The sequence below is a fragment of the Engystomops pustulosus genome, chromosome 4 (genome assembly GCF_040894005.1).
Source record: "Engystomops pustulosus chromosome 4, aEngPut4.maternal, whole genome shotgun sequence".
NCBI lineage: Eukaryota > Metazoa > Chordata > Amphibia > Anura > Leptodactylidae > Engystomops > Engystomops pustulosus.
Window position 1 is genome coordinate 207,793,069 of NC_092414.1, and position 27,098 is coordinate 207,820,166.

At 44.2% G+C, this 27,098-nt stretch overlaps 1 protein-coding gene across 7 annotated transcripts in view; it reads right to left on the bottom strand.

The window, feature by feature from the left end:
• Window positions 1-27,098, bottom strand: part of LOC140128224 (A.superbus venom factor 1-like) — a 224,420-nt gene that overhangs the window by 27,517 nt on the left and 169,805 nt on the right. For 4 of the 7 annotated variants that reach the window (XM_072149763.1, XM_072149762.1, XM_072149768.1 and 1 more), the window contains 13 exons: window positions 25,258-25,419; window positions 25,048-25,177; window positions 24,069-24,143; window positions 23,003-23,197; window positions 22,785-22,823; window positions 15,219-15,330; window positions 13,675-13,760; window positions 12,242-12,381; window positions 9,394-9,606; window positions 8,032-8,098; window positions 4,544-4,630; window positions 2,372-2,575; window positions 982-1,048 (listed from right to left, as the gene is read on the bottom strand). In XM_072149763.1, coding sequence (XP_072005864.1) covers window positions 982-1,048; window positions 2,372-2,575; window positions 4,544-4,630; window positions 8,032-8,098; window positions 9,394-9,606; window positions 12,242-12,381; window positions 13,675-13,760; window positions 15,219-15,330; window positions 22,785-22,823; window positions 23,003-23,197; window positions 24,069-24,143; window positions 25,048-25,177; window positions 25,258-25,419 — 1,577 coding nt within the window. The remainder of the gene's footprint in view (window positions 1-981; window positions 1,049-2,371; window positions 2,576-4,543; window positions 4,631-8,031; window positions 8,099-9,393; window positions 9,607-12,241; window positions 12,382-13,674; window positions 13,761-15,218; window positions 15,331-22,784; window positions 22,824-23,002; window positions 23,198-24,068; window positions 24,144-25,047; window positions 25,178-25,257; window positions 25,420-27,098) is intronic. The other 3 variants (XM_072149766.1, XM_072149765.1, XM_072149767.1) reach the window with 2 other exon arrangements.

A 27,098-nucleotide genomic window follows, 5' to 3' on the forward strand; every position in this document is an offset into this window, starting at 1 on the left:
CCACCAGGATGAAGGACTGTATGCAAATGAGCCTGAGTGGTAGATGCTTTTTATCATTTCACACTGTTAACTCTTGCCTTACCAGGCAGTGCCTTCAAGCTGCATTTACTAAGTTTCCCATGTTACAACTCCTGACATGGAGAGGGACACTTTCGCAACACCTACCTTACCCTTTGCATTTGCAGGGGTGTTGCACAAGGATTTCATGAAGGTTCTTCGGAGAGCAAAATTGGTGGTTTGGGTGGCCACAGGCCCTCTAGAAAGCTTGGGCCCTGGGCCACCACCTAAACCACCAATATTAAAATCCACTATTATAAATCAACTAAAATTGTTTACTGATGCTTTTGCAATATGTTTAAAATGAATACATCTTCCTGAATAGATGATTTTCTGTTAGTAAGGGATTTTTCTGTGTGAGGTAGTAAAGGTGTTTTCCGCAATCGCACAATTATCTGTTGCAAAATATTGCCCGATTGAAGATATGAGACTTTTTGGGCCAAAAACAGACGCACAACAGATCAGCTAGGCCTTTGCCCTCAGTTGACAGTGTTAATAAGCATAATCATCATGTCCGCCCACTCTGAAACATTTCCAGAACATTTCGAAAATAGCTAATTTTTTCAATATTTTTGCGAAATTTCTCACTAACTTGAAGTACAACATGTCACCAAAAACTGTCTCAAAACCAAGTGGGTAAATTAAAGTGTTCTAAAATTATTAGTGGACGATGCGATATGGCATCTTTGAAAGTGGGCTGGGTCATCACGGCAAAATGAGGTTTTCACTAAGGAATTAACATTATTTTGTCTTTGGTTTCTAAATAGTGGATATTTTTGTGTATAGGGACACATTTTAAGGGTCACTATGATATTTCTTTAAAAGCAAATCATGAGACATTTGATCTAAGATATTTGCACTAAGCTCGTACCACAAATGTCATATGTATTTACGCTACATCGGTAGAAATGATCGTATTCTCACCATGTGCTTCCTTTTAGCGTTCCGTAGGAATTGTCTGAATTACGGAAGGCAAGTTGATTTATATAGCCTGGAAAGACAAGAATCAAATAAATTAGTCAAAACAATATTAACCTCCTATGTAGTAAAACCACAGTCGTGTAACCAATTTCATGTTCATTCTTCACTTCCGTTTTTATTGAGGGACAATTATTTACTCAGTAGTAACCTTGAGGGGAGACCTCGCAATCCAAGGCCACCATATGGTGTCAAACTTCTTCACGGCTTTTTTTATATACTTTTTTTGTATATACTGGGGGTCATTTACTAAAGGCCCGATTCGCGTTTTCCTGACGTGTTACCCGAATATTTCCGATTTTCCCCGGGATTTTGGCGCACGCGATCGGATTTTGGCGCATCGGCACTGGCATGCACGCGACGGAAATCTGGGGGCGTGGCCGAATGAAAACCCGACGGATTCGGAAAAACCGCCGCATTTAAAAAACAAAAAGTGTCGCGGAGCTTGCACTTACCTTCACCAGGAATAGGCCGGTGTACTTGAGTGCGTTCCGATGCTCTTCAGCGCAGCAGCGGCACCTGGTGGACGGCAGAGGAACTACCTTAATGAATCCCGGCCGGACCCGAATCCACCGCAGAGAACGCGCCGCTGGATCGCGAACGGACCGGGTAAGTAAATCTGCCCCACTGTGTATACTTTGCATACTATTTTTTATACATTTTAGAATCTAATTAAACCATTAAGGTGCTCTTTCAGCTCTTTAATAGTAAGAGGGACCAGTTTGGAAAATGAAGATACATAAGCCACAAAGTGCAGACCAAGGTGTACATGAGGAACGTCAGCAAAAGGGGCAGTAAAAAGTCGCAAAAACTACAAAAGTCGCAGAAATTAGACAACTTTACTAGCAGAAATAAAGATACATATCCCCCATTTATTTCAATTTCACCCATTATTTCCAGAGCTTTCCAGTTTCCTCTGAAGGATACTTTTCTACTAATACTTTACCAATTTTTTTCCTGCATATGTAATATATAAAAAACCTATACAGGCAGTCCCCGGGTTACGTACAGGATAGGTTCTACAGGTTTGTTCTTAAGTTGAATTTGTATGTAAGTCGGAACTGTATATTTTAGAATTGTAACTCCAGTGAAAAATTTTCTGGTCTCTGTGACAATTAGATTTTAAAAACGTTGGATTGTCATAAGAACCAGGATGAGCAATAAAGCTTCATTGCAGACGCCTTTCATAACTGTTACAGGTGATCACTGCAGCCTAGGGCTAGAGTACAATAAATTACCAACATCCAAAGGTCCGTTTGTAACTAGGGGTCGCCTGTAAGTCAGTTGTTCTTAAGTAGGGAATAGCCTGCATTCACATATTTTCTTCTTTTCTTACCCTTCTTGATGTTTGTGATGGCTTCATCTCTTCGATCGAGACCGAGTCTGTCCCACTGGTTGGTGGTCTCCAGGTAAATGGTTGAAAATAAATTGGAAGTCATCCGAATAATGTTGGAATGCATCGAACCGTATGGAGCAACAAATAAATGATTGAAATCTCCACCATTGACTACATGCTCCTCCATTTGGCTTCCAGGGTTTCCTATATTCATTTTTAAAATACAATTTCAAGCAGTAGACAAATGTGAGAATGTGGTTTTACTAAGGGCGGAAGATGTCACTCATAAAAGTTTCATAGGAATAAACAGAGACACCATTAGACATCAAGGGTCTCATAAGAATGAACAGAGACACTGGGGGCAAATCTACTATAAAAAAATGTTCCAGAATTAGGGTGTAATTTGCGACGAAAAATGATCCTACATATTGTGCCCCACTTCTATTGTAGGGTGTGCCTTCAACGTAAAGGACCTGGCATAATGGCTACTAAGACTTCCTGCGTTCACATGTTGTGTAGGTTGTGGAGTCTCATTGCTGGTCACATGAGGAGCAGAAGGAACTGGGGATTTCCATCTGTCCAGCGATAAACCAGAGATACAGATGTTTTACTATAACTAGAGATGAGCGAGCACTAAAATGCTCGAGTGCTCGTTATTCGAGACGAACTTTTCCAGATGCTCGAGTGCTCGTCTCGAATAACGAGCCCCATTGAAGTCAATGGGAGACTCGAGCATTTTTCAAAGGGACCATGGTTCGGGAATAAAATGTGTTAATTAATTGAAAAAGAATGTCTTCTGATAAGTTAGCAGATGTATGCAAACATCTGCAATCTATTCTTCACTGTTCCACGCGTATATTATCTCCCGACAAGTTAGCAGATGTGAAGAACAGTGAAGAATAGAATAAAAACAGTGACCACAGGATCATTTAAGTGAAAAACACAGTGAAGAATAGATTACAGATGTTCGGCACATCTGCTTACTTGTCGGGAGATACGCTGTCCCGGGATCCGCTGCTCTTCTTCCACTGAAGTCTCCCCGATGTCTCCGTGCCCCGATGTCTCCGTGCCCCGATGTCTCCGTGCCGCTGCCTGATGTCTCCGTGCCCCGATGTCTCCGTGCCCCGATGTCTCCGTGCCGCTGCCTGATGTCTCCGTGCCCCGATGTCTCCGTGCCCCGATGTCTCCGTGCCCCGATGTCTCCGTGCCCCGATGTCTCCGTGCCGCTCCGTGCCGCTGCCTGATGTCTCCGTGCCCCGATGTCTCTGTGCCCCGATGTCTCCGTGCCCCGATGTCTCCGTGCCGCTCCGTGCCGCTGCCTGGTGTCTCCGTGCCCCAATGTCTCCGTGCCCCGATGTCTCCGTGCCGCTCCGTGCCGCTGCCTGATGTCTCCGTGCCGCTCCCCGATGTCTCCGTGCCCCGATGTCTCTGCCCGATGTCTCCGTGCATCCGCTGCCCCATGTCTCCGTGCATCCGCTGCCCCATGTCTCCGTGCTGCCGCTGCCCCATGTCTCCGTGCTGCCGCTGCCCCATGTCTCCGTGCTGCCGCTGCCCCATGTCTCCATGCTGCTCCCCGGTGTCTCTGTGCTGCTCCCCGGTGTCTCTGTGCTGCTCCCCGGTGTCTCTGTGCTGCTCACCGTGTTCTTCAATGTGTTCTTCACACATATATATTGTTCTTCACATACTATTTTGTTCGCACCGTTCCGCGCGTATCTCCCGACAAGTAAGCAGATGTGCCGAACATCTGTAATCTATTCTTCACTGTGTTTTTCACTGTGTTTTTCACTTAAATGATCCTGTGTTCAATGTGTTCACTGTTTTTATTCTATTCTTCATTGTTCTTCACTGTGTTTTTTTAATTAAATGCTCGATCTCGAGCAGGGGAAATACTCGTCCGAGCAACGAGCCGTTTCGAGTACCTTAATACTCGAACGAGCATCAAGCTCGGACGAGTATACTCGCTCATCTCTAACTATAACCTATATGAATAACGCCAAAAGCTTGATGATTGGTTGATGGACCATCATGGTGTACTCCTCAAAACAAAACAACCCCCCTCATTATAGGTGTAAGATTTAGTGTGTTGGTTTCAAAAACTCCCATAATATACAATGCGGAGCCCCGTGAATGTGTGAAGACAACGGTACAAGTTCAGTAAGTAACGTGATTTACCTTGAATGGTCACTAGTGTTTCCACACTTGTCCCAGGTACAAGGTTTTTCTCATCCACGGCCGGTACCGTCACCACCTGAACTCCATCTATTGGAGGTAAATGGCACATCAGACTTTCACTAGTAGTGTGTAGGTGACTGAAGCATACTTCATATCAGCTTATATATCATGTCTGAAAATCATCATAGATTAAGGAAGACAGACGGGGGAGGACAGAAGAGAGGGGGAGTTAGTGCTCCTCACCCCTCACATCTCCATTGAAAGTACAATATGTCAGGATCGTAGGTAGGGGATCCTCTTGACCACCGCGGACGATGATGTAAGCTGACACCTGTGACCGGAGTCTAAATGGCACCCAGTTTTCACCAGAGCCGGCTGCAAAGTGGGTTGGACTTGCTGTGGCGTGATACCACTAGGTCTTTCCACAGGTGCGACTTTGTATGCGGTGGCGGCCAAGGCAAAGTACAGAATCGTGAGGCAGAAGCGAGGTCAGGGACAGGCAGGAGCTTGAGACAGGCAGCACAGGATCAGAGTCGGGGACATAGCAGCAGAAGGTCAGGATGGGCAGCCAAGAAGCGAGTTCAGAAACGGAATCAAAGTCACAATGGGAAATCGGGATAATTGCACAGGGCATCAGGAACAAGCTTTCTCTAAGGCTATGAGGCAGATCTGGCAGGGAACACAGGAAGAGGCTGGCTAATTGGTGCACCGGCCCTTACAGAGCTGACGCGCGCGTCCTAGGAAACAGGGATGTGCTCGCCGAAGCGCGGGCATCGCGGAGACCGCAGCTGGAGTCGGGAAAGGTGAGTTCCTCGCTGGGGCACATGGAGGTACACGAGTGTGCCTATGACCCGTGATATGGGTCGCAGGGGCACCCGTGACACAGTGGCCAAGCTAGGTCACAATGCAATAACGCACTATGGGGCTCATTTACTAAGGGCTCCGCGGACGCACTTTTGTTGGGTTTCCCGACTTTTTCTGTTTTGCTCCGAATTCAGCTGGGAATTTGGTGCACACGATCGGATTTTGGCGCCGGTTTTCACCCGGCAGAAATCATGGGGGTGTGGCCGTCAGAAAACTCGACGGATTCGGAAGAACCGCGGAATTTAAAAAACGAATTGTGTCGTAAAATTAATCACTCACATGCACCATGAATAGGTTGGTGAACTCCGGCGGACCAGCGACACCTGGTGGACATCGGGCACACGACTTTAGTGAATCGCCGGACCCGAATCCTCATCGGAGAATGCGCCCCTGTATCGTGACAGGACCAGGTAAGTAAATGTGCCCCTGTGTGTTCATCACACAGTGACTGGATGCCAGTGATCTCTATGGAGCCGTGATACGCCACAAATTGTGCGGCTATATCGCAGCCCTCATACGGTCGTGTGCATGAGGCCTACCGAGTCTTAAAGAACATGCTTGCTCCACAAAATTTCCTCCCCTAAAATAGAAAACACTGAATGATCACTACATAATACTGACAGTAAATGATCAATAAAAGTAAAGAAAATGGAGAAGAAACAGGCTCTTTAAGCACTTACAAAAGCCCCATATATACGGTACGATACAAGACAACCTTTTTTATTCTCAGCTGGGGGGGGGGGGGGGGATGAATTTTGTGCTTTTATTGCTGAATCATTAATATCTTGATTTGTTTTTGAAGATCGGGTCTAGGGTTTGGGTGCGTACCCGCAGCCAGGTTAGTAGGTAGGGATGTCAATTTGCCGGATTGACTCCTTGGCCATAAAACCGGCAATATGTCCGTATTGCAGTGGACCCACCTGAGGGGCTGAACTAAAAGTTTGGGTCCAGACATTTCTAGTGTTAACCTCTGGATAATGATAAGTTCCTCTTGGTGAATTAAGCTCTGTGGATTATTAGAGGGCTGATGGGTTGGTGATCTTGCACTGTCGTAATGAAGTTTATGGAGGGCTGTAACCAGGGGCGTAACCAATTTAAGATTTTATACAATGACACACATTTATGTACAGTACTCATACACACACATTAAACATTCTTAAACACATACACACATTTATGCATTTATATATACTTTCATATACACAGTGGGGCACAAACGGATTACTAAGGGTCCGTCGGATGCATTTCCGGCGGTTTTTCTGAATATTTCTGCCAATATATCTGCACAGGGGTCTTTGGCGCACATGATCTGATCGTGGCGCATTGGCGCCGGCTTGCATGCGACACAAATCGGGGGGGGGGGAGGTCCGACTGATTCAGACGAATTGCGGAATTTACAATTAAGATTGTGTCGCAAGATCAGCACTCACATACACCAGGAAAAAGATGGAGAACTCCGGGGGACCTCAGCGGGAAAGCGACACTTTCAAGAAATCGGGCTCGCGCTATAAGTGACTCACTGCAGCTCCGAATCCTCGTCGGACACAACAGGACAGGTAAGTAAATGTGCCCCAGTATGTACACATCAGTACATTTATACACACATACAGTATATACACATGAAATATACATATACTGTATAGTATATACACACACAGTGTATATACAAATCATATAGATAGACATACAGGGGCAGATTTACTTACCCGGTCCGTTTGCGATCCAGCGGCGCGTTCTCTGCGCTGGATTCAGGTCCGGCCGGGATTCATCAAAGCAGTTCCTCCGCCGTCCACCAGGTGGCGCTGCTGCGCTGAAGTCCGCTGGAATGCCTCGAAATACACCGGCCTATCCAGGATGAAGGTGAGTGAAATTTTCGCGACACAATTTTTTTTTTAAATGCGGCGGTTTTTCCGAATACGTCGGGTTTTCGTTCGGCCACGCCCCCCCGATTTCTGTCGCGCGCATGCCGGTGCCGATGCGCCACAATTCGATTGCGTGCGCCAAAAACCCGGGGCAATTCAGGTACAATCGGCGCAAATCGGAAATATTCGGGTAACACGTCGGGAAAACGCGAATCGGGCCCTTAGTAAATGACCCCCACAGTATATATACATCATATATACACATACATACAGTATATACATACATACACATGCTTACATATACTTATAGCAGATACACACATACACAACACAATACAGCACACAATGATTTTACACGCGTGTATATAATTACTGTCAGGCAGTCTTCTTATCCCAGGGGTTGTCAGTGGTCACATATATGATTTGATGCAGCTAAGTAGCTGCTGACTACATGGGGGAAGTATATGGCAGGAAGTATATTATGTTGTACAATGTTGTGCATAATATGTATATGTATATTATGCTGCACTCGCTTCATTCTTTTGTGTGTCATGTTGTGTGGCAGGGCCCCCTGACACTGTGGGCCCCATAACAGCTGCTATGGCTGCTACCCCTGCTGTTATCTTTTCAAAACAGCTCTGATGCAGACGTATAAATCTCCACGGTAACAGACATCAAAAGAACTCTGCGTGTAGTCTGATCCTATCATCATGTGTTGCTCTACACTCACCTCTGCTCTAAAAATAAGAAACATGGACTCACCGTTTCCTGTGACCTGTGGATCCAGTATTGCAGATGTTATATTTTTTGTAATACGAACACCTTGTGGCTGAAAGACAAGGACAGAAATAAAATGTAAGTGGATAAGTTGTGTCATAATTAGTAATTATTATACCCTAAAGACTAGTTGCATGCGCTGCAGACCTGCACATATTGATATCATTTAGGCAGATATGACTGACGAGATATGGGAAATGTATAGTGAGAGGAAGTGTAGCTATATACAGTATGATGGAGCTGATCTCCCACCATGGACTCGTGACAAGTATCTTTCTGTATTTACTTTAAGCTTCATGAAGTCATGAAGTAAATGACCAAGGCTACACGCACACTGATGTATGCCCGCTCTCCATAGCGATCCATTGCACACGGCCCGGGGCACATTGACTTACCTGGTCCGCGGAGTTCACCCAGAGTGCATTGTCCATGTATAATGCCCTGTGCCGTGAGTCACTAAGATCGTGCGCCCGATATCCAGCATGTGCCGCTTCCCCGCTCAGGTCTGACGAAGTTCACCTTCTTCTTCCTGATGCATGTAAGTGCATTGTCTTGTGACACAATTTGAAAGTTAAGTCCCGCGCTCAGTCCAAATCAGTCGGATTGCCCGATGCCCCCCCCCCCCCGATTTCCACCGCATGGAAGCCGGCGCCGCTGCGAAAAAACAACGACCACGTGCGGCACAATCCCAGCGCAGACACCTATTAAATAACTGTCCAAGCCGTGCAATCCCTGAAAACTGCAAAAAGTCTGACTAAAGTGCGATCCGCGACCCTTAGTAAATGAGCCCCAATGTCCCAGATTATGCAGGAAGCGCTCACACACTACAATCATATGAGGCCGAGCATTGTCACACATCCGAAGAAACCCAGCGCCCACTGCACCTGCCTATGGTCTCACAATGGGTCTGAGGATGGCCTTCTGGACGGAATAAGGAATACATGGGAGTGAGGGGGACTGTATCTAATGAATCCATATGTTGTGAGGGGGGTTTATATAAAATATCATCCATGAAGAGCACAGGGCGCCAGTGTCTAATCTGCCAATCCCAATCGCCCCGCAGGGTGCTGACTGTAAGCACAATACAAGTGCCATTGACTTGTGTATAAGTTTTCCCTTTATTTTTACTATGAATATTGCTGATGTTTTCATTGCTTATTTCACTCTCTGTATACATTATATTATATTTGATTGTGATTGATTACTAGCTATTTTTCGTGATGGAGGATTAGTAGAATCTCTTTAGATACATATTTTAATTTTAACAACAATAACAATCCATAACATAGTTTCAGCACAATGAAGAAGCTTCTATCTGCAATGTCCAGCACAGTATATATCACTTACCACAACCTTCAGCTTCTTTCTGACTCCATCTGCCAAATACTGTCCGAAAACTGCAGCCTTCACCTCCACGTCCTGATCACCCAGGCTCAGCGGGACAAGGATAAAGGGAACGGCTACAGAAGACTGAGGTCTAATCTCTACAACCTGACGGAAATTTGACTTTGCTGTAGACAAACTACAGAATTGTGGATTGTGAGTTAGTTCCACTCGCACCTAAGATAAAGACATTAAAGGTGAAGAGGAACGTGGGAAATCCAGCCCAAAAGTGAATAGACGCAGCTATGGAGAATGAAGGAATGTGAAGGACCCGTGTGATGTCAGATGTATTTATGGATAACAGGGGTGTTGCTAGGGTGGTAAAAGATCCGGGGCACGGGCCCCAATGCATGTGTACCGTGCTTTCAGTAATGCCCCCTCCTGTACATAACCCACTTATATTTGGTTGTGCCAACAACAGCGTTACTCACAGTATATACAGCTACAGACAACACAGGAGAAATCCCTACGTGTTCCATCCAGTGGCTGCAGGTGACGGCTCCTCCATCTTCTCCATAAGGCATAACCACTTCTTATGTTTCTCATTGTCCCTATATCTCAAATTCCTGACAGTGTTATCCTGCAGATGCCCCAAACACTCTCCCCAAAAACTGTAGGTGCTAGTTACCAATCACATGCATTTCACTGGAAATGCATATGTGATCAAACTGTCCTAGTGCCACATGTAAACGTGCCCCACATAGTTACCCCCAGTAATGTGCCCCACACAGTTACCCCCAGTAATGTGACCCACACAGTTACCCCCAGTAATGTGCCCCACACAGTTACCCCCAGTAATGTGCCCCACACAGTTACTCCCAGTAATGTGCCCCACACAGTTACCCCCAGTAATGTGACCCACACAGTTACTCCCAGTAATGTGCCCCACACAGTTACCCCCAGTAATGTGACTCACAGTTACCCCCAGTAATGTGCCCCACACAGTTACCCCCAGTAATGTGCCCCACACAGTTACCCCCAGTAATGTAACCAACACAGTTACCCCCAGTAATGTGCCCCACACAGTTACCCCCAGTAATGTGACCCACACAGTTACCCCCAGTAATGTGCCCCACACAGTTACCCCCAGTAATGTGCCCCACACAGTTACTCCCAGTAATGTGCCCCACACAGTTACCCCCAGTAATGTGACCCACACAGTTACTCCCAGTAATGTGCCCCACACAGTTACCCCCAGTAATGTGACTCACAGTTACCCCCAGTAATGTGCCCCACACAGTTACCCCCAGTAATGTGCCCCACACAGTTACCCCCAGTAATGTGCCCCACACAGTTACTCCCAGTAATGTGCCCCACACAGTTACCCCCAGTAATGTGCCCCACACAGTTACCCCCAGTAATGTGACCCACACAGTTACTCCCAGTAATGTGACCCACACAGTTACCCCCCAGTAATGTGCCCCACACAGTTACCCCCAGTAATATGCCCCACACAGTTACCCCCAGTAATGTGCCCCACACAGTTACCCCCAGTAATGTGACTCACACAGTTACCCCCAGTAATGTGACCCACACAGTTACCCCCAGTAATGTGACCCACACAGTTACTCCCAGTAATGTGACCCACACAGTTACCCCCAGTAATGTGCCCCACACAGTTACCCCCAGTAATATGCCCCACACAGTTACCCCCAGTAATGTGCCCCACACAGTTACCCCCAGTAATGTGACTCACACAGTTACCCCCAGTAACGTAACCAACACAGTTACCCCCAGTAATGTGATCCACACAGTTACCCCCAGTAATGTGACCCACACAGTTATCCCAGTAATGTGCCCCACACACTTTCTCCCTGTAATGTGCCCCACACAGTTACCCCCAGTAATGTGCCCCACACAGTTACCCCCAGTAATGTGCCCCACACAGTTACCCCCAGTAATGTGCCCCACACAGTTACCCCCAGTAATGTGCCCCACACAGATACCCCCAGTAATGTGACTCACACAGTTACCCCCAGTAATGTGACCCACACAGTTACCCCCAGTAATGTGACCCACACAGTTACCCCCAGTAATGTGACCCACACAGTTATCCCAGTAATGTGCCCCACACACTTTCTCCCTGTAATGTGCCCCACACATCCCCCCAGTACAGTGCCCACACATCTCACCAGTAATGTGCCCCACACAGTTATGTGCTCCACACAGTTAGCCCTAGTAATGTGCTTTACACAGTTACCCCTCAGCAATGTGCCCCACACAGTTACCCCCAGTAATGTGCCCCACAAAGTTACCCCCAGTAATGTGCCCCACACTGTTACACCCAGTAATGTGCCCCACATTGTTACACCCAGTAATGTGCCCCACACAGTTACCTCCAGTAATGTGCCCCACACAATTGTCCCCTGTATTGTGCCCCACACAGTTGCTTCCAGTAATGTGCCCCACACAGTTATCCCCCTTGTTTTCCCCCTACCTTAGCTCCTATCATGTTTCCCCTCATTAGTGAGGTAGTGCCGCTCTGTGCACTGCTTTCCCCTGCAGATCGTGTGATCATGACATCATCACAGGTCCTGCAGCCTCCAGGTAGTAATATTCTCCTAGGGACTACAGGACCTGCAGGGGAAAGCAGTGCACACATTTTCATCACCACCTATGTCCTGAGGACACTGATCCTGATGAGAGTGGGGAGGAATGCCTTGACCCGAGGAGATCCGGGGCTCTGGGCAAAAGAACAGGGACACCCCTGATGTAGAATATTGTATCTAAGGTTATGATAATATAACAGGTAATGCTGATGATAGGGATGAATTCCTTATAAAGTCATGAAACCCCAGAAGTTGTTCCTTACCCTGATCGTTGTATGTCCATAGTTGTAGATTACGGATTGAATTTCCACCTGCTCATTTCTCACCACAGAATATGGAAGCTCCAGGTCAATAAAGAAGTCCTTCAATACCCGGATCTCATAAGGCTCGGATACACAAATACCTGAGTACAAAACACAAAGCCTGCTGATATTTGAATGAACAATATACATAAGATAGCAGCAAATCCTTATTTTAGAGTCTATACCATGGCGACTGGCCATGACGATTACAGGGGATCTGTTACATTAGGAGTCTGCACACATCACAAATGTAAGTATAAGGAATGCTGAATCACTTAATGATCATTCAGAGATTATTATTATTAGGCAGTGAAGGCACATGGGAAACTTATATAAAAGAATGGCCATCCACCTGAACCACTAAGCATCACTTCCCTTGTGAATAGTAGGTGGCCTCCATCACATTAACCACTCATGTCTGGTATTGTCCTACTTTGCATCAATTTCAACGTAGAACCCAGAATGAATGGCCTCTGTGCTATTTATAATAGAGGATTGCTATAAGGTCTCAGGTTGTATCAGGATATACTTTCGATTGTAAAATCAGTGAAGATTAGCGGCACTTGGGGTCATATCACAATGGTAATACTGAGGTGTTATGTTCTACAATTTAACCCCTTCTCAACGCAGCCCTTTTTCAGGCCAACCCATCCCCATTCCCAGCGCATCATACAGGTGGACGTCCACCTCGGATGCAACTTCCGTGTCCCTGTAAACAAACACAGGCATGCCAACTAAATAAATAAAAAATATTTAAAAAAAATACATAATAAAAGTCATATATGGGAAAATGAAACCTCTATAAGAGCTAAACCACAGAATAGGTACAACACGGTAAAAGACATATAAACACTTGCGATAGTACATGTCCGCAAATAAAGACAGTAACTAACAATTAATCCCAATGCACAATGGGGGAGATTTATTATAAGTCTCTTAGAGCAGAACTGTTCTAGTTAACCATGACAGCCAATCAGAGCTCAGCTTTCATTTTCCCACAGCTGTTTATAAAATTAAAGCTGAGCTCTGATTGGTTTCCATGGGAAACTAGAAAATTGATGATAAATCTCCCCCATATGATAGTATGTATATAAGCTTCCTAGACAAGCATTGCTTACAAAATTTACTTACAATGAAGTTTAATGGGACATGAACCCGGGAGCCGGTTTACCAGCGCACCTGCCCGAAGTGCGTATTGGAGCGAACTCCAGGGTGGGACACCAGGAAGGTCAGCGGAGGTAAGTATGTGTTCATTTATTTAAGCTGCCCCCTCCCGGCCAAATATCATTTTTTCAGGACTCGGACAACCCCATAAATGGTCAGCACACAGGGGAACATGGAAAACACCTGCTCATCCCCCCACTAAATGCAGAACACTTCCTTCAGGTCTTTACCTTTATTTGGAGAGAGACTCACAGCCTGGACCTCCCAGGTGGTGACCGAATCCTTCAAAAAGATGTCAAGCAGCTTGGTGGAAATTCTAAAAAAATTAAAAACTTATCAGTGGTGAAGATATAGAAATGTTTCCTGAGATCTACCGTATGTTGGTGTCCGGGACACTGATTGAAACTTCTTTCCACAAGTTCCTTCGGACCCGACCCTAAACTTCATTTGAATTCCGTGCATTTGGTGATAATATTTTAACCTCTTTCCACTGATGTCTTTTTCCTTTTTATTCTTCTGGTTTTTGCTCCCGTCCTTTCAGAAGCTGTACACTTTTTATTTCCCCACTTACAGAGCTGTACGGGGCTTGTTTTTTGTGTAACAATATGTATTTCCTAGTGGAACCTTTTTATGTTCCATGCAATGTCCTGGGAAGCTTGAAGAAACGTTTCCGAATGCGGTGAAATGGATGGAGAACACATGTTTATGTGCCGCGAAATGGTGAAAAAGTTGCAATTCAAACTTTTGCAGGTTCATCATTGGAAATAATTGTTTTGATATTGGATAGATCGTGGATTTTGGGATGCAATGATACTTATTTATGCGCTTCATGTGTTTAATTATTTCCTTTTTCTGTTCTAGGAAAACGGGGTATTTGGAACAATCATATTTTTTTGATTTTTTTTTTTAAGAGATGTTTAACAATTTCTTAGGCCCTAGTGATTTCAAAGCTTTTTGAGACCAAGTGCCCAAATTACAACCACAACCCACGTACTCTTTGCAAAGTGGTAACTTATACTCCCTTCTCTGTCACACCTTTCAATCCTATTGTTGTCCTGAGGACACCAATACAGTAGGAAGGAGAAGATTAAATTCAGATTATCATTGTAGCTTCCCTCCAGGGCCACTGAACAGGAAGAACCCTGGGGCCTTGGGCAGGAGCCTATAAAATAATCCAGCATAATCCCTGTATACACCTCATTGCTCCTCCAGCAGTCCCGGGAAGTCCAGGATGCGTTGTTATAAAATACTGCTGAGCACAGCACATCTTGGACTTACTGGAACTGCAGGAACGGGCCTTGAGAGCAGTCTGGAAAACTCTGTAACAAACGGGTTGCCCACAGAGAGGGCTCCAAGTGCTACCTCTGGCACCCATGCCATCAGTTCACCACTACTATCCTAGGGGTATTTGAACCGCTAACCCCTAAGATCAGTGCAGGGAATATGCACCATGTACCTACTGTAGAGAGCGCAGGGCCTAGTTCAATCCTCTTGTAAAAAATAAATGAAAGACGCCACATTGAAACAACAGTATTTGTAACAAAGATGGTTGCAATGTGTGGGGAAGGGGAAACATATACAAGATTTTTCTACTTGGCCACTATTATGAGGGTGGGGGAAAGGTATGTGTATAATGGGACCCCCTGTGCCGTCTGTGACTTACTGTATGTATCCGGGATGGATGATAGATCTTTGATGCCATTTTACTTTACTTCAAGGTTAATTAAATCTTCCTTTTACCTAGTAACATGCAACCATGAAATGTAAGAATTACCCGTTTCTATCCGCTCTTTCTCCCATATGTTCTATTTTCCAGAACCAGGAATCAGGAAAATCTGTTCTCAATGGAATCTCATAATCTGGGAGATAGTCATTATCGTCATCACCTGCACAATAAAACACAAGACACGCGGAGAGCTGGAGATTATGGAGGAGCATTGCATTTGGTAAGCAGGATGGACAGAAGAGAACTTGCAGGATTTTTATGGATTTATTTTAATTTTATCTTACAACATCTAAAATAATGTACACAATGTAAAGTATCATGGGTCTTAGAGAGAACCTGTCAACAGAAATGATGATGGGTTTTAATAACCTAATAGTTTAGTGGGTTAAAACTTGGTGACAGGTTCCCTTTAATCACTTAATGACCAGACCCTTTTTCGTTTCCATTTATCGTTCCCCACCTTCAAAAACGTTTTTATTTTTCCATGTACAGAGCTGTATGAGAGTTTCCTGCTCTTTAGAGTGACGGTATTTAATATTCCCTGTCATGTACTGGGAAGTGGGAAAAGGTCCAAATGGAGTGTGTGAGACACTGAAGGGGTTAACTGTGGATGGGCGGTATGTTTCCCCTAGGTTTTGCTTCTATGCAAGGCCTTAGTGCTGAGGTGGGTTTGTCCAGCACCTTGGACACAGGTGATGGGTGCAGACTAATGAGCCTGCATAAAATCACTCAGCAGAGTTGAGTGTGTTGTCTCTCTGTGGAAGGAGGCTGAGAGGACACAGCCCTGGCCTCTGTGCCTGGAGCAGCCACGTGATCTTTGTATAGTGTGAGCTAGTGGACTATTTGTATAGTTAGCACCCTGACGGGTAGGTTTTTGTTTGTTTATTCAAATACCTGAATGTAAAGGCTGGTTTATTTTTGCTGCAATAAACGCAGGCGAGACCTGTTTTGGACTGTACTTTGGTGTCACTGTCTTGAACTGCATCACAGCACCCCGCTACCACGGTCTCTACCGGGCCAAATCTTCCACAAGTGAAATTGGTGAAAACATGAATTTTCTTGTGGGTCTGCTTTCATAGTTTTCAATGCGTGCCCCAAATGACACGACGATTTTATTTTTTAGGTCGGTGCGATCACGGGGATACCAAATTTTATTGTGTATTGTTACATATAAAAAATTAAGACCTTCTTTACATGAAAACATTTCCTAGGTTCGCAATGTTCTGGCGCTCAATTTAGCCAAATCTCTAGGTATTTATACCACTAACAGTGTCCTGGCCTTCAGATATGTCAAAAATAGCATAGGACTGGCCACGTTAAAAATTAACTTTTAATATAATATATGATAAAACACTTCATCAATGAGACACAATAATAAACACAAAAGAAAAAACATTAAAAATGGAGCAGTCTTACCAGTTCGGGCGACAGGTTTTGGGATATGTATCCCTATACGGGACCCAGGAGGGAGGTACTTGTAAACACTTACCCTCAATCACTTATGCGGTACCTAACACCCCAGTTGCTCCCGTCCTGACAAGGACAGTACCCATGCCATCCCTACAGCAGTGCACTGTCTTGCCCTAAAGTTATAACCTAAAAAAGGTGCTCCCCGTCCTTCCCTTCCCAACGCGTTTCATCACCGTTAGTGTGAATCATCAGGGGACTAGTTAGGACCAAAAAACTCCAAGGGGGAGGAAAGAGGGCAATAACATCCCTGGGAAGACCCTGGAATCCTGGAGATAGATGACACACAGGCCTTCCAAAGGCATTAACCCAGAGCGGCTAGGTCCTCCTGGTTTGTATACCTGGCTAGTGAGCACTTGCTTTTTGACAGAGTTTTCCTTATATCCACAACAAGCCACACCTAACTGTCTCCCATAGGGTGGACATAATTTTACCTGATAGTTGTCTTCCGGACGCTATCAGAGGGTGACATTTCTGAAAATGTGTCGCGCGTTATCCCTCACTTCCGGCGCCGATAATGCACCGGAAGTATTCACCTTCTCCTTCCGGTATGACTCACGCATGCGCATTAGGGGAACGCATCCTCGTATTTTTGGTTGCGCTTGCGTGCTATGGGATTATGTGGTCTACCCGTGAGGTGCATCCTCTTTGTATATTTGTGCACGCGTACTGATAGTTTTTATATCTATTTGACCAACTCCATCCCTCGGCATTTACTGTCAGCGTACGGAGTATGGGACAAAGAGTTCGGTGGGTCATCACTTTTTCATGATCTACTATAGAAAGGAATATCTAATCAGCGCGGTATACACAGGACAACGTAGTTATTCCGTATTCCATTTTACAGTTCATTCTCAGATTGTTGAAGTGATAAAAATACAAATATCCCACTTCCATAAAGTTGTAGTGTACAGTTGCCACATATTGGAAGTATCAATAAAGGGGTATTTAAATATTCTGTGGAGCCATTATTTCTTTTCTTTTATGGCTACATGATTATTCAATCAAGGTGTCATTTCTTTCTGAGGTGGCAACACCTTGGACAATTTTGTCCATTCTCGGCCAGTAATGGTTAATGAGTTATTCATATACCACTACATGAATGGCCGATTCAAAGATTATCCGAGTTTTATTTGGCTGAACTATCTCCCAGATTCCCCCCCAAACAAAGAAATCAGGGCCAAGGTTAATAGAGGGCTTTTACAAGAAACATTTAAAATTTAGTTGTTCATTTAATCCATTTGGGCTTACTGTTTGTAACTCAAAAATCCAGTATGACTCCTTTTGCAGAGTCATTTGCTCCCAATCACCTCCTCTCATTGGTTGTTTCACTATATCTATATTCCTAAAGGATATGGCTCCTTTGTCACCTCCATGTTTTTGATTTATATGTCTCGCAACTGATGTATCATTATTTTTGTCAATATCCAAAAGATGTTCCCCTATTCGCCTCCTCAATTCCCTATTTGTCTTTCCAATATACTCCATCCCGCATCTGCATGTCATTTTATTGCATGTCACTACCCCTCTCGTTCTGCAATTAATAAAATGTTTAATAGCGTAACTCCGTCCAGTGTTGCTAGATGTAAACGACTTACTCACTTGTATATAGGGGCAGGCGATACAGCCACTGCATTTAAAATTCCCCATCGGTGTGTTTTTATTGAGCCATGTTGTGTTTCGAGGGGCTGTGAAGTGACTTTGGACCAGACGATCTTTTAGGGATCTTCCTTTTCTAAAGGTAATTTGTGGGGTCTCGTTTAAAACATCCTGGATATCAGGGTCCATCAGCAGGATGTTCCAGTATTTTTGAATTACCCTAGAGCCCTCTCTGGCCCCATTATCGTATGTAGTAATTATTCTCATCTTGTTTTTCGTTGTGGTATCTGCCTTCTTCAATAGCAACTCTCTACGGTCCCTGTGTAAAGCTGCCCGATATGCTTGTCTTAGGACATGGTCAGGATATCCTCTGTCTCTGAAACGTATCCTGAGATTCTGAGCCTGAGTTTTGAACTCCTCAACGGTTGAGCAGTTCCTTCTCAGTCTATAGTACTGACCCCTGGGTATCCCACTTTTTAGACGTAGTGGACGGTGACTCTCCCATTTCAGGAGTGCATTGGTGGAGGTCGGTTTCCTATAAACCTTTGTGTTAATTTCTCCACTTATTTCCTTATTGATCTCTAGATCCAGGAAAGGGAGGGTCCCTCCACCGATCTCAAAGGTGAAACCCAGATTAATCTCATTATTGTTCAATTCTTTCACGAAGTCCCGGAAGGACCCTTCACGCCCCCTCCAAATCACCAGGATATCGTCAATATATCTGATCCACAACTCTATCCTCTCAACCATTTGTGCTCTTTCTTCGGTGAACACCATGGTTTCCTCCCACCAGCCCAGGAGCAAGTTGGCATAAGTTGGCGCGCATGGATTGCCCATGGCCATGCCCCTGAGCTGGTGGTAGTGTTTACAGTCGAAGTGGAAGAAGTTGTGGGTCAGTAGGAATCTTAAAAGTTCCAGGGTAAATTCGTTGTGAGGAGTGAACTGGTTACCTCTGGTTTTCAAAAAGTGCTCTGCTTCCTTTAAACCCGAGGCGTGGGGAATCGATGAGTATAATGCTTCTACATCGATAGAGCAAAGGATGCATCCCTCCTCAATTGTAATCCTATCAATTCGGCGTATAAGATCCGCCGTATCTTGTATGTAAGATGGGAGGGAGAGGACGAACGGATGTAAAATCCTGTCAAGGTAGATGCCAATATTTTGGGACAAACTCCCTATCCCAGATACAATGGGCCTCCCTTTTAAAGGGTTAAAGCCCTTGTGCACTTTCGGTAAACAATAGAAAGTTGCTTTTCGTGGGAATTTAGATAGGAGAAATTTCCACTCTTCCTCACTGATGAGGTTTTATCCAAGTGAAGATTTTGAAGTCAGATGTGGGTACAAACGATAGTCCTTTATTAAGGACCTGTGTCTCGGATTCGCTCAATGTGTATGAAGAGATGTTTATCACTTGGTTTGACGTTGGGGGTTGGGGTTTTGTGTTGGTATTTGGTTGCGGTTTCTCAGGGGGTAGGCTTGCTCTAAAAAACGCATTTCCCCTGTTTGTTGGTTCTCTGCCTTTTTTCTTCCTCTCCCTCCTCTCCTGTTACCTCCCCAACCTCTAGGTCTCCCTCGTTGTGAGCTACTTCTCGATTCAGATCAGATCTCTCAGTGTCTGTTGAAGAGATCCCAATATCACCACTTTTTTGCTGCGATTGTTCTCCAATTGTAGAGTACACTTTGTTATCTCTAAAATCCTGGAGATCGCGAACAAATTGTTTATGTTTACGGTCTTTTAGGTGATACTGGAATTTCTCCAATTTGGACTGGAGTTGAGATTCTTTATTAGCGAAATCTGGTTCCCCACTAAATTTTTTTGTCACTTCGATTTGTTCTTTAAGGGTTTTTTCTAGTTCAGTCAGTTTTTTTCCTCCTCCAGTAGTAGTCCAAGTAATTTAATGGAAAAAGCAGTTGCCTCTTTTTCCCATTTCTGTAGTAGATTAAGGCTGCATATACGTGTAGCAGGTGTTAGGGAGACTCTCAGTCCTCTTGGGACAATATTATTTTTGATATAGTTATCAATACATTGCACTTCCCACCAGGATACAATTTGTTCTTTGTATGCTTTCAATAGTTCCTTGAAAGCTGTATTATAGGAGGGGGTGTATTTGGGTTGTACAAAATTTCTATCTGAAAAAATGTCTTTAGCTTCATTCAGCCATTGGTCCTGATTGAGGCCCACTGAGAGAAAGCCAGCCATAGCTCGTTAACTATACACACAATTAAGCCAAATCTCTAGGTATTTATACCACTAACAGTGTCCTGGCCTTCAGATATGTCAAAAATAGCATAGGACTGGCCACGTTAAAAATTAACTTTTAATATAATATATGATAAAACACTTCATCAATGAGACACAATAATAAACACAAAAGAAAAAACATTAAAAATGGAGCAGTCTTACCAGTTCGGGCGACAGGTTTCGGGATATGTATCCCTATACGGGACCCAGGAGGGAGGTACTTGTAAACACTTACCCTCAATCACTTATGCGGTCCCTAACACCCCAGTTGCTCCCGTCCTGACAAGGACAGTACCCAGACAGCAGTGCACTGTCTTGCCCTAAAGGTATAACCTAAAAAAGGTGCTCCCCGTCCTTCCCTTCCCAACGCGTTTCATCACCGTTAGCGTGAATCATCAGGGGACTAGTTAGGACCAAAAAACTCCAAGGGGGAGGAAAGAGGGCAAAAATTATGTCCACCCTATGGGAGACAGTTAAGGTGTGGCTTATTGTGGATATAAGGAAAACTCTGTCAAAAAGCAAGTGCTGACTAGCCAGGTATACAAACCAGGAGGACCTAGCCGCTCTGGGTTAATGCCTTTGGAAGGCCTGTGTGTCATCTATCTCCAGGATTCCAGGGTCTTCCCAGGGATGTTATTGCCCTCTTTCCTCCCCCTTGGAGTTTTTTGGTCCTAACTAGTCCCCTGATGATTCACGCTAACGGTGATGAAACGCGTTGGGAAGGGAAGGACGGGGAGCACCTTTTTTAGGTTATACCTTTAGGGCAAGACAGTGCACTGCTGTAGGGATTGCATGGGTACTGTCCTTGTCAGGACGGGAGCAACTGGGGTGTTAGGTACCGCATAAGTGATTGAGGGTAAGTGTTTACAAGTACCTCCCTCCTGGGTCCCGTATAGGGATACATATCCCGAACTGGTAAGACTGCTCCATTTTTAATGTTTTTTCTTTTGTGTTTATTATTGTGTCTCATTGATGAAGTGTTTTATCATATATTATATTAAAAGTTAATTTTTAACGTGGCCAGTCCTATGCTATTTTTGACAATGTTCTGGCGCTAATAACTTTTTCATACTAACTGTGTTAGTGTTGTTTTGCAAAATGAGCTGACTTTTTTTTGCTACAATTTTGGGGACTGTCCAACTTTTTGATAACTTTTTATAAAAATTATTATATGTTGCAAAATTGGCAAAAAATGGTGTTCAGGACATTTGGGCGCTATTTTCTGTTCAAAGCTGGGAATAACACTTATTATATTTTGATAGATCGGACATTTTTGGACACGAAGATACCTAAATTGTTTATAATTTTTACTGTTTATTTGTCTATCAGTTCTAGGGAAAGGGGTGGTGATTAGAAATTTGAGTTTTTTTATAATATTTTTTTAACTTTTTACATTTTTTTTAATGGTTTTTCAGACTCCTTTAATCCTAGGTTGTCTCATTGATCCTACCATAGACTGCCATGCAGTAAAGTAGTATGTAAGGATTTTAAATATCCATTACTGACACATTGGGGCACATTTACTTATCAGTCCTGTTGCATCCGCCGATCCGGAATGTCCGACGAGGATTTGTAGCTGCCGCGATTCACTTACAGCATGCGCCCGATATCCTGCATGTGTCGCTTCCCCGCTCAGGTCCGCCGGAGTTCACCTTCTTCTTCCCAGTGCATGTGAGTGCTGCTATTGCGACACAATTTGAATTTTAAATTCCGTGGTTTGGCCGAATCAGTCGGGTTGTCCAACGGAGACACCCCCCAATTTGTGTCGCATGACAGTCGATGCACCAAAATCCGATCTCTTGCGCCAAAAACCCCTGTGCAATTCAGAGCAAATCGGAAATGTTCGGGAAACCCGACGGAAATGCGTCAGACGGACCCTTAGTGCTCTATTGTAACAAATCTTTAGAAACCAAACAGACTCGGGTCTTGACATCACAGGGAGCAACAATCTTAGTCAAGATGGCAGCGGAACTAGTATTTTGATGGACATTGTGATGAGTTTAAGACTGACGAGTTCTTCTTTTAGACCAGCTTTTAGTTCTCCTTATCATTTTTGTTGCACAGGCTATTTTCCCTCTTTTGGACAAGGCCACGCCTCCTTTGTGGAGCGAGTTAGAAAAAAAATGGTCTACAGTGTAAAAGCTGTCATAAATGTGCCAGAAGGTGGTTTTTGGCATAAATTACCAGAAGTCTGCCAAAGGGGCTTCATAAATGCCCACCATTGTGTTGAGATGTGGTGCCATTTTATGGTGTACAGTATGTTGATTTACAATCTACTACGTATGTCCCCAGATCCCACTTCTTACATCTGCGTCTCCGGGAAGCAGCGACTTCATATTGTGATCCTGGTGGGAAAGAAAATGAATAATAAGAATAATTAATGTCACGATTAGAAACCCTTCCCCATCCCGGTAATTTAAAGGAAGTAAGAAGACACAAGGTTATAAGCTGGAGGCCAATATAATAGCATCTTATAGCGGGTATAACATGTCCCACTGCTCCTCCACATCCCACCACTTCTCACCTCTGGTCTCTGCATCTGGTTCTGTTGGATTTCTCTCTTTTTCCTTCTTCTGTCGGATGAATTTGCAGCAGTGCAGGAAAGCGTCCGCACATTCTCTGCCTTCCCAGATGTTTGCTGCTCGTCCTTCACAGTTTTCACCCTTCTCATTCATCCCATCAATGCAGCATCTCCTCACTATCTCCTGGGAGCTGGAAGCTAAAGGGATAAACAGGTCCTTGTTCCAATGGTTACATTGATACACAACCTTTACCCTCTAATTCTAATTTCAAATATGTTAGGACTGTGTGTGTCTGTGTCTCAGTCTCCCCATGGATTCTTTGTCTGCTCCTTATCCCCCATCCCCCTCTCCTGCCTGCTCGATGTACATGGCAGGAAGTGGGGAGGGGGGAGGGAGCTGCATATTTGGGGTCCCACACCTTGAACCCATCAACTGTTTCAGGTAGCCTCTGGCATGAAAATCTTTATTGGGGACCGACCTGAAAGCAGTGCACCCCAGACGTTGTATAACATCCCTGAATAGAAGCAGAGTAGCTGCTACACTGTGTATTCATTTTTTAATACTTTAAGGGGATTTCCCATCTGGGCATTCACATTTAATTAAATTCATTTGGCATATGTAAACATTTCTTCAATTGGATGTTATTAAAAAAATGTTCCTGTGTGAAGATAATTTCTCATATTGTCCCTTAGAAACGAATGGCAGTCTATTATAACAGTAAATGCATAGGCTGACAACTGCACTGCTGGGTCTGACCCAGCAGGCAGTCGGACTGGCAGCCCTGGGGCTGCCATGGAAATGATTGGTACCCCCCGTACTCAGCGCCAGGGTGGCCGATTGCCGGCTGAAGTGGTGTGTGGGTGCTTTAGGTGCTGCGGTCATTTTTGAGCCTGTGCAATCCACATGTTGTTGAGGAACGTCATGGTGACCCAAACAGAAGCTCACCATGACTTTCCCCAATGTCATGGTGGCTTAAGTGGTTAAAATTGCATTTAAGCCAACAATAGAAAAGCCAACCATAACAATACATATTGCAATATGATTGCTGCCCAGCATCCTTTATCTCACCATTAGTAAATTTCTGATCAATCTCTTGTGCAGGGGAACGGCGTTTCCGAGGATAAAGGACTTCACATTGCTGTTCTGATGGAATCAAATACACAAAAATAATAATGAAAAACTTCTCTGACTGGTAAACAAGCTCTCATTCAGGTTGTGTCAAAGGGATCATTTGCTTTTAGCACATTCACCTGTGGTTCTCTCACAGGATGTAGTTGTCTAATCCAGCTCTTTTGGCTGCACCTATAGCATATGTGATATCACAAGCATATAAAGTACAGAATCATACACACTGAAGTATAGTAAAGAACGTAAGCCAAATATTGAAAACCACATGTACAGATGTAGAGGAAGTGAAGCATATACAAAAAAACTAGCAAGAAGAGTTTACTTTTAAATTAGGGAGCCTGCTCCAGTTGAGAGAGGCAGAGCCCTGATGGGTAGATTCAGCTAGCAGTCCAGCCATAGCACTGTTCAGACTGCCGACTGCTAGAATTCAGCATCTTCTCTGTGTGGCAGAATAAAATGCAGAAGACCCAGGCACAGATGTTGCACATGCCTTTCCCCTTCTCTTTATATTTTCTTATTTGGAACATGTAACATTTCTCTCTTTTGTTCATTTCAAGGGACATTACTTCAATCACAACTTATATTTTTTTTCTTTAATTAACATTTCCAAATTTTTATTTTTGAATTTTCTGTATTCTCTGACTCTTCTGTACTGATCATCTAGTCCTCACCATGAGCTCTCTAATTCTGTACTCTCCATAGTCTATCTCTCTGGCTATCCTGTGTTTTCTTTTAACCCCTTCTACTACGGTCTTTTTCAGGACTCCATAATGTTGGCAGCCGCTGAGTGGACTCGACCCTTTCTGCCAGTACACTTTACAAGCATTTGCAACTATACAAGCCTTCAAATAAAATCTAAAATGACATCTTTTATAAAGCAACTTTATCAAATATTTCTTAACAGGAGGAGATCTATCACCTCTTCTCTCCGGTGTTGATGTTTTGACACTTGATTGTAGGGCCAATCCGGCATCATAAAACACCCCCATACTATAGGCACCACCTCCAGGTGTACACCCAGTGTCTGACTTCTCCACGGAGTCCCACATCTAGATGGATACAGCAGTCGTAATAGATGACTTTCCAGATCGTTTGATGATTTCCATGGTGATCTACAAACACTACTTACCTTCTTCTGTGATATTTTAAATTTTCTGTTCAGTACATGGACTCCTCTGTCTACGACCACCAGACCCACATGGGCCCCCTGATCAGCTTGCAGCTTTAATTTCATAGAAGAACCAGGGCTTTGGATTCCATTGTCTCTTTCTCTGTTACCTACCACAGACAGCTGTGTTATAAGATAACAAAGGTAGGTTACCAACCATTCACTCTTTGGAAACATTGTAAAATATGGACAATTTGAAGAACATGTGATGCTGCAGTGCTTAACATTTAGGTTCGAAATGCGAATGCTTAGGCTGCATACAATGCACAATGCTGTAACATTGAGCCTCTGTCGCTGATTTTTTTTCACAGCAAAAAGGAATGAAGGAAGTTGGGAGGTGGATGTTGGAAAAATGAAAGCATTATAGGTAGAGATTAGTGGCAAGAGAAATGGGGCACTGAAAGGGGAAAACTGAAAACGAGTGCAAAAAGTTGTACAAAAGAAGAGCATGATTTTGCTCAAGGGAATCCGCTCAAGGCAGAACTACTAAAACCCCCCAAAAGAAACGCAGGTGCAAATTGCAAGACAAATATCTGCCCCTTAATACTTTACAGATTGCTGGATTGTACCATCTGTTTATAGACAGTCACTGGATTGTACTATCTCCATACAGGCATTGGATTGTACCAGCTCCATACAGATGGTCACCGGATTATATTATCTCTTAATAGACAGTCACTGAATATGCAACATCCCACGCCAGGCCCGTTTTAGTGGCAGGAGGAAGCCAGGGCCCTGAATACCTGAATGGCTAGCTAGCACGACCTAGCGCTCGTCGGTGGTCACGGTGCTTGGTATCAGGGAATTGAGGCCTCAACACAGCCTAGCTAGTCTCCAGCCAGTTGTATGTGCAAGAAAATAGAGGCAGAAGCTGAACGTGTAGGTTTCTTCCTGGGGCAACCTCGTTGTGTAGATAGGGATCCCTGGTGATGGAGGATGTGGCACCCTTGGTGGTATACAACCTGAAGCAGGGATTACTCATAGGATAAGTCGGTAAAACATTAATACAGTTGGTAAAGTCCTTTAATGGAACTTAGCAAAGAGCCACAACAGCAGAAAACTTCAGCAGAATAGATATCGCTGGTTGGATCTTAGGCCTTTGGAAGCCTGGTACGGCTGCTACAGGCTGGGTAGATAATTGGATGCTCCCGCAGCAAGGTAAGACAGGCTTCTAAGGGTGGAGGTCTGCTTGAGTCCTGACGTGGTCCCAGGCCTAGTGTGTCAGGGCAGTGTGGCACATACGCCTGTCTTCTTGTCATAGGCATTAAAAGAGAGAGAGAGCGCAAAGAGACCCTGTGCTTCCACCCACAAGGGGTTTTATAAGCTCCCTTTGTGAGGTGGCAAACTCGTTATCAACCAGCTTTCTCCTATCATCACAATCATTACAACACATCTCATTGGACAACAATATTAGTATTCCTTCACAGGCAGCGAATAATCAGCTGCATTACCATTATCCAGCATTTAAGACCCTCAGTAAGTTGATCAAGCTCACTCAGAAACTCTATGGCATGGAGAGGAATTTAGTTTTGCAACACCTGAATTAACCCTTGCATTGGCAGGGTTGTTGAAAATAACATTAGCTTCTTACAGATCTGAGTCATCAGCCAAAATGTTCTATAGGTATGAAAAAAGGTAATATTAAGCCTTCTCTCCTTATCTATCGGCTGTGTACAGACTTCAGAAAGTTTTCTGAAACAGTGCTCACTACAGGTGAAGAAAGCAGCGAAAAGATAAGATTAATAACATTTTTTTTTACTTAATAGAATATTTTACATAATTATCTGTCGTCACCTGTCCTA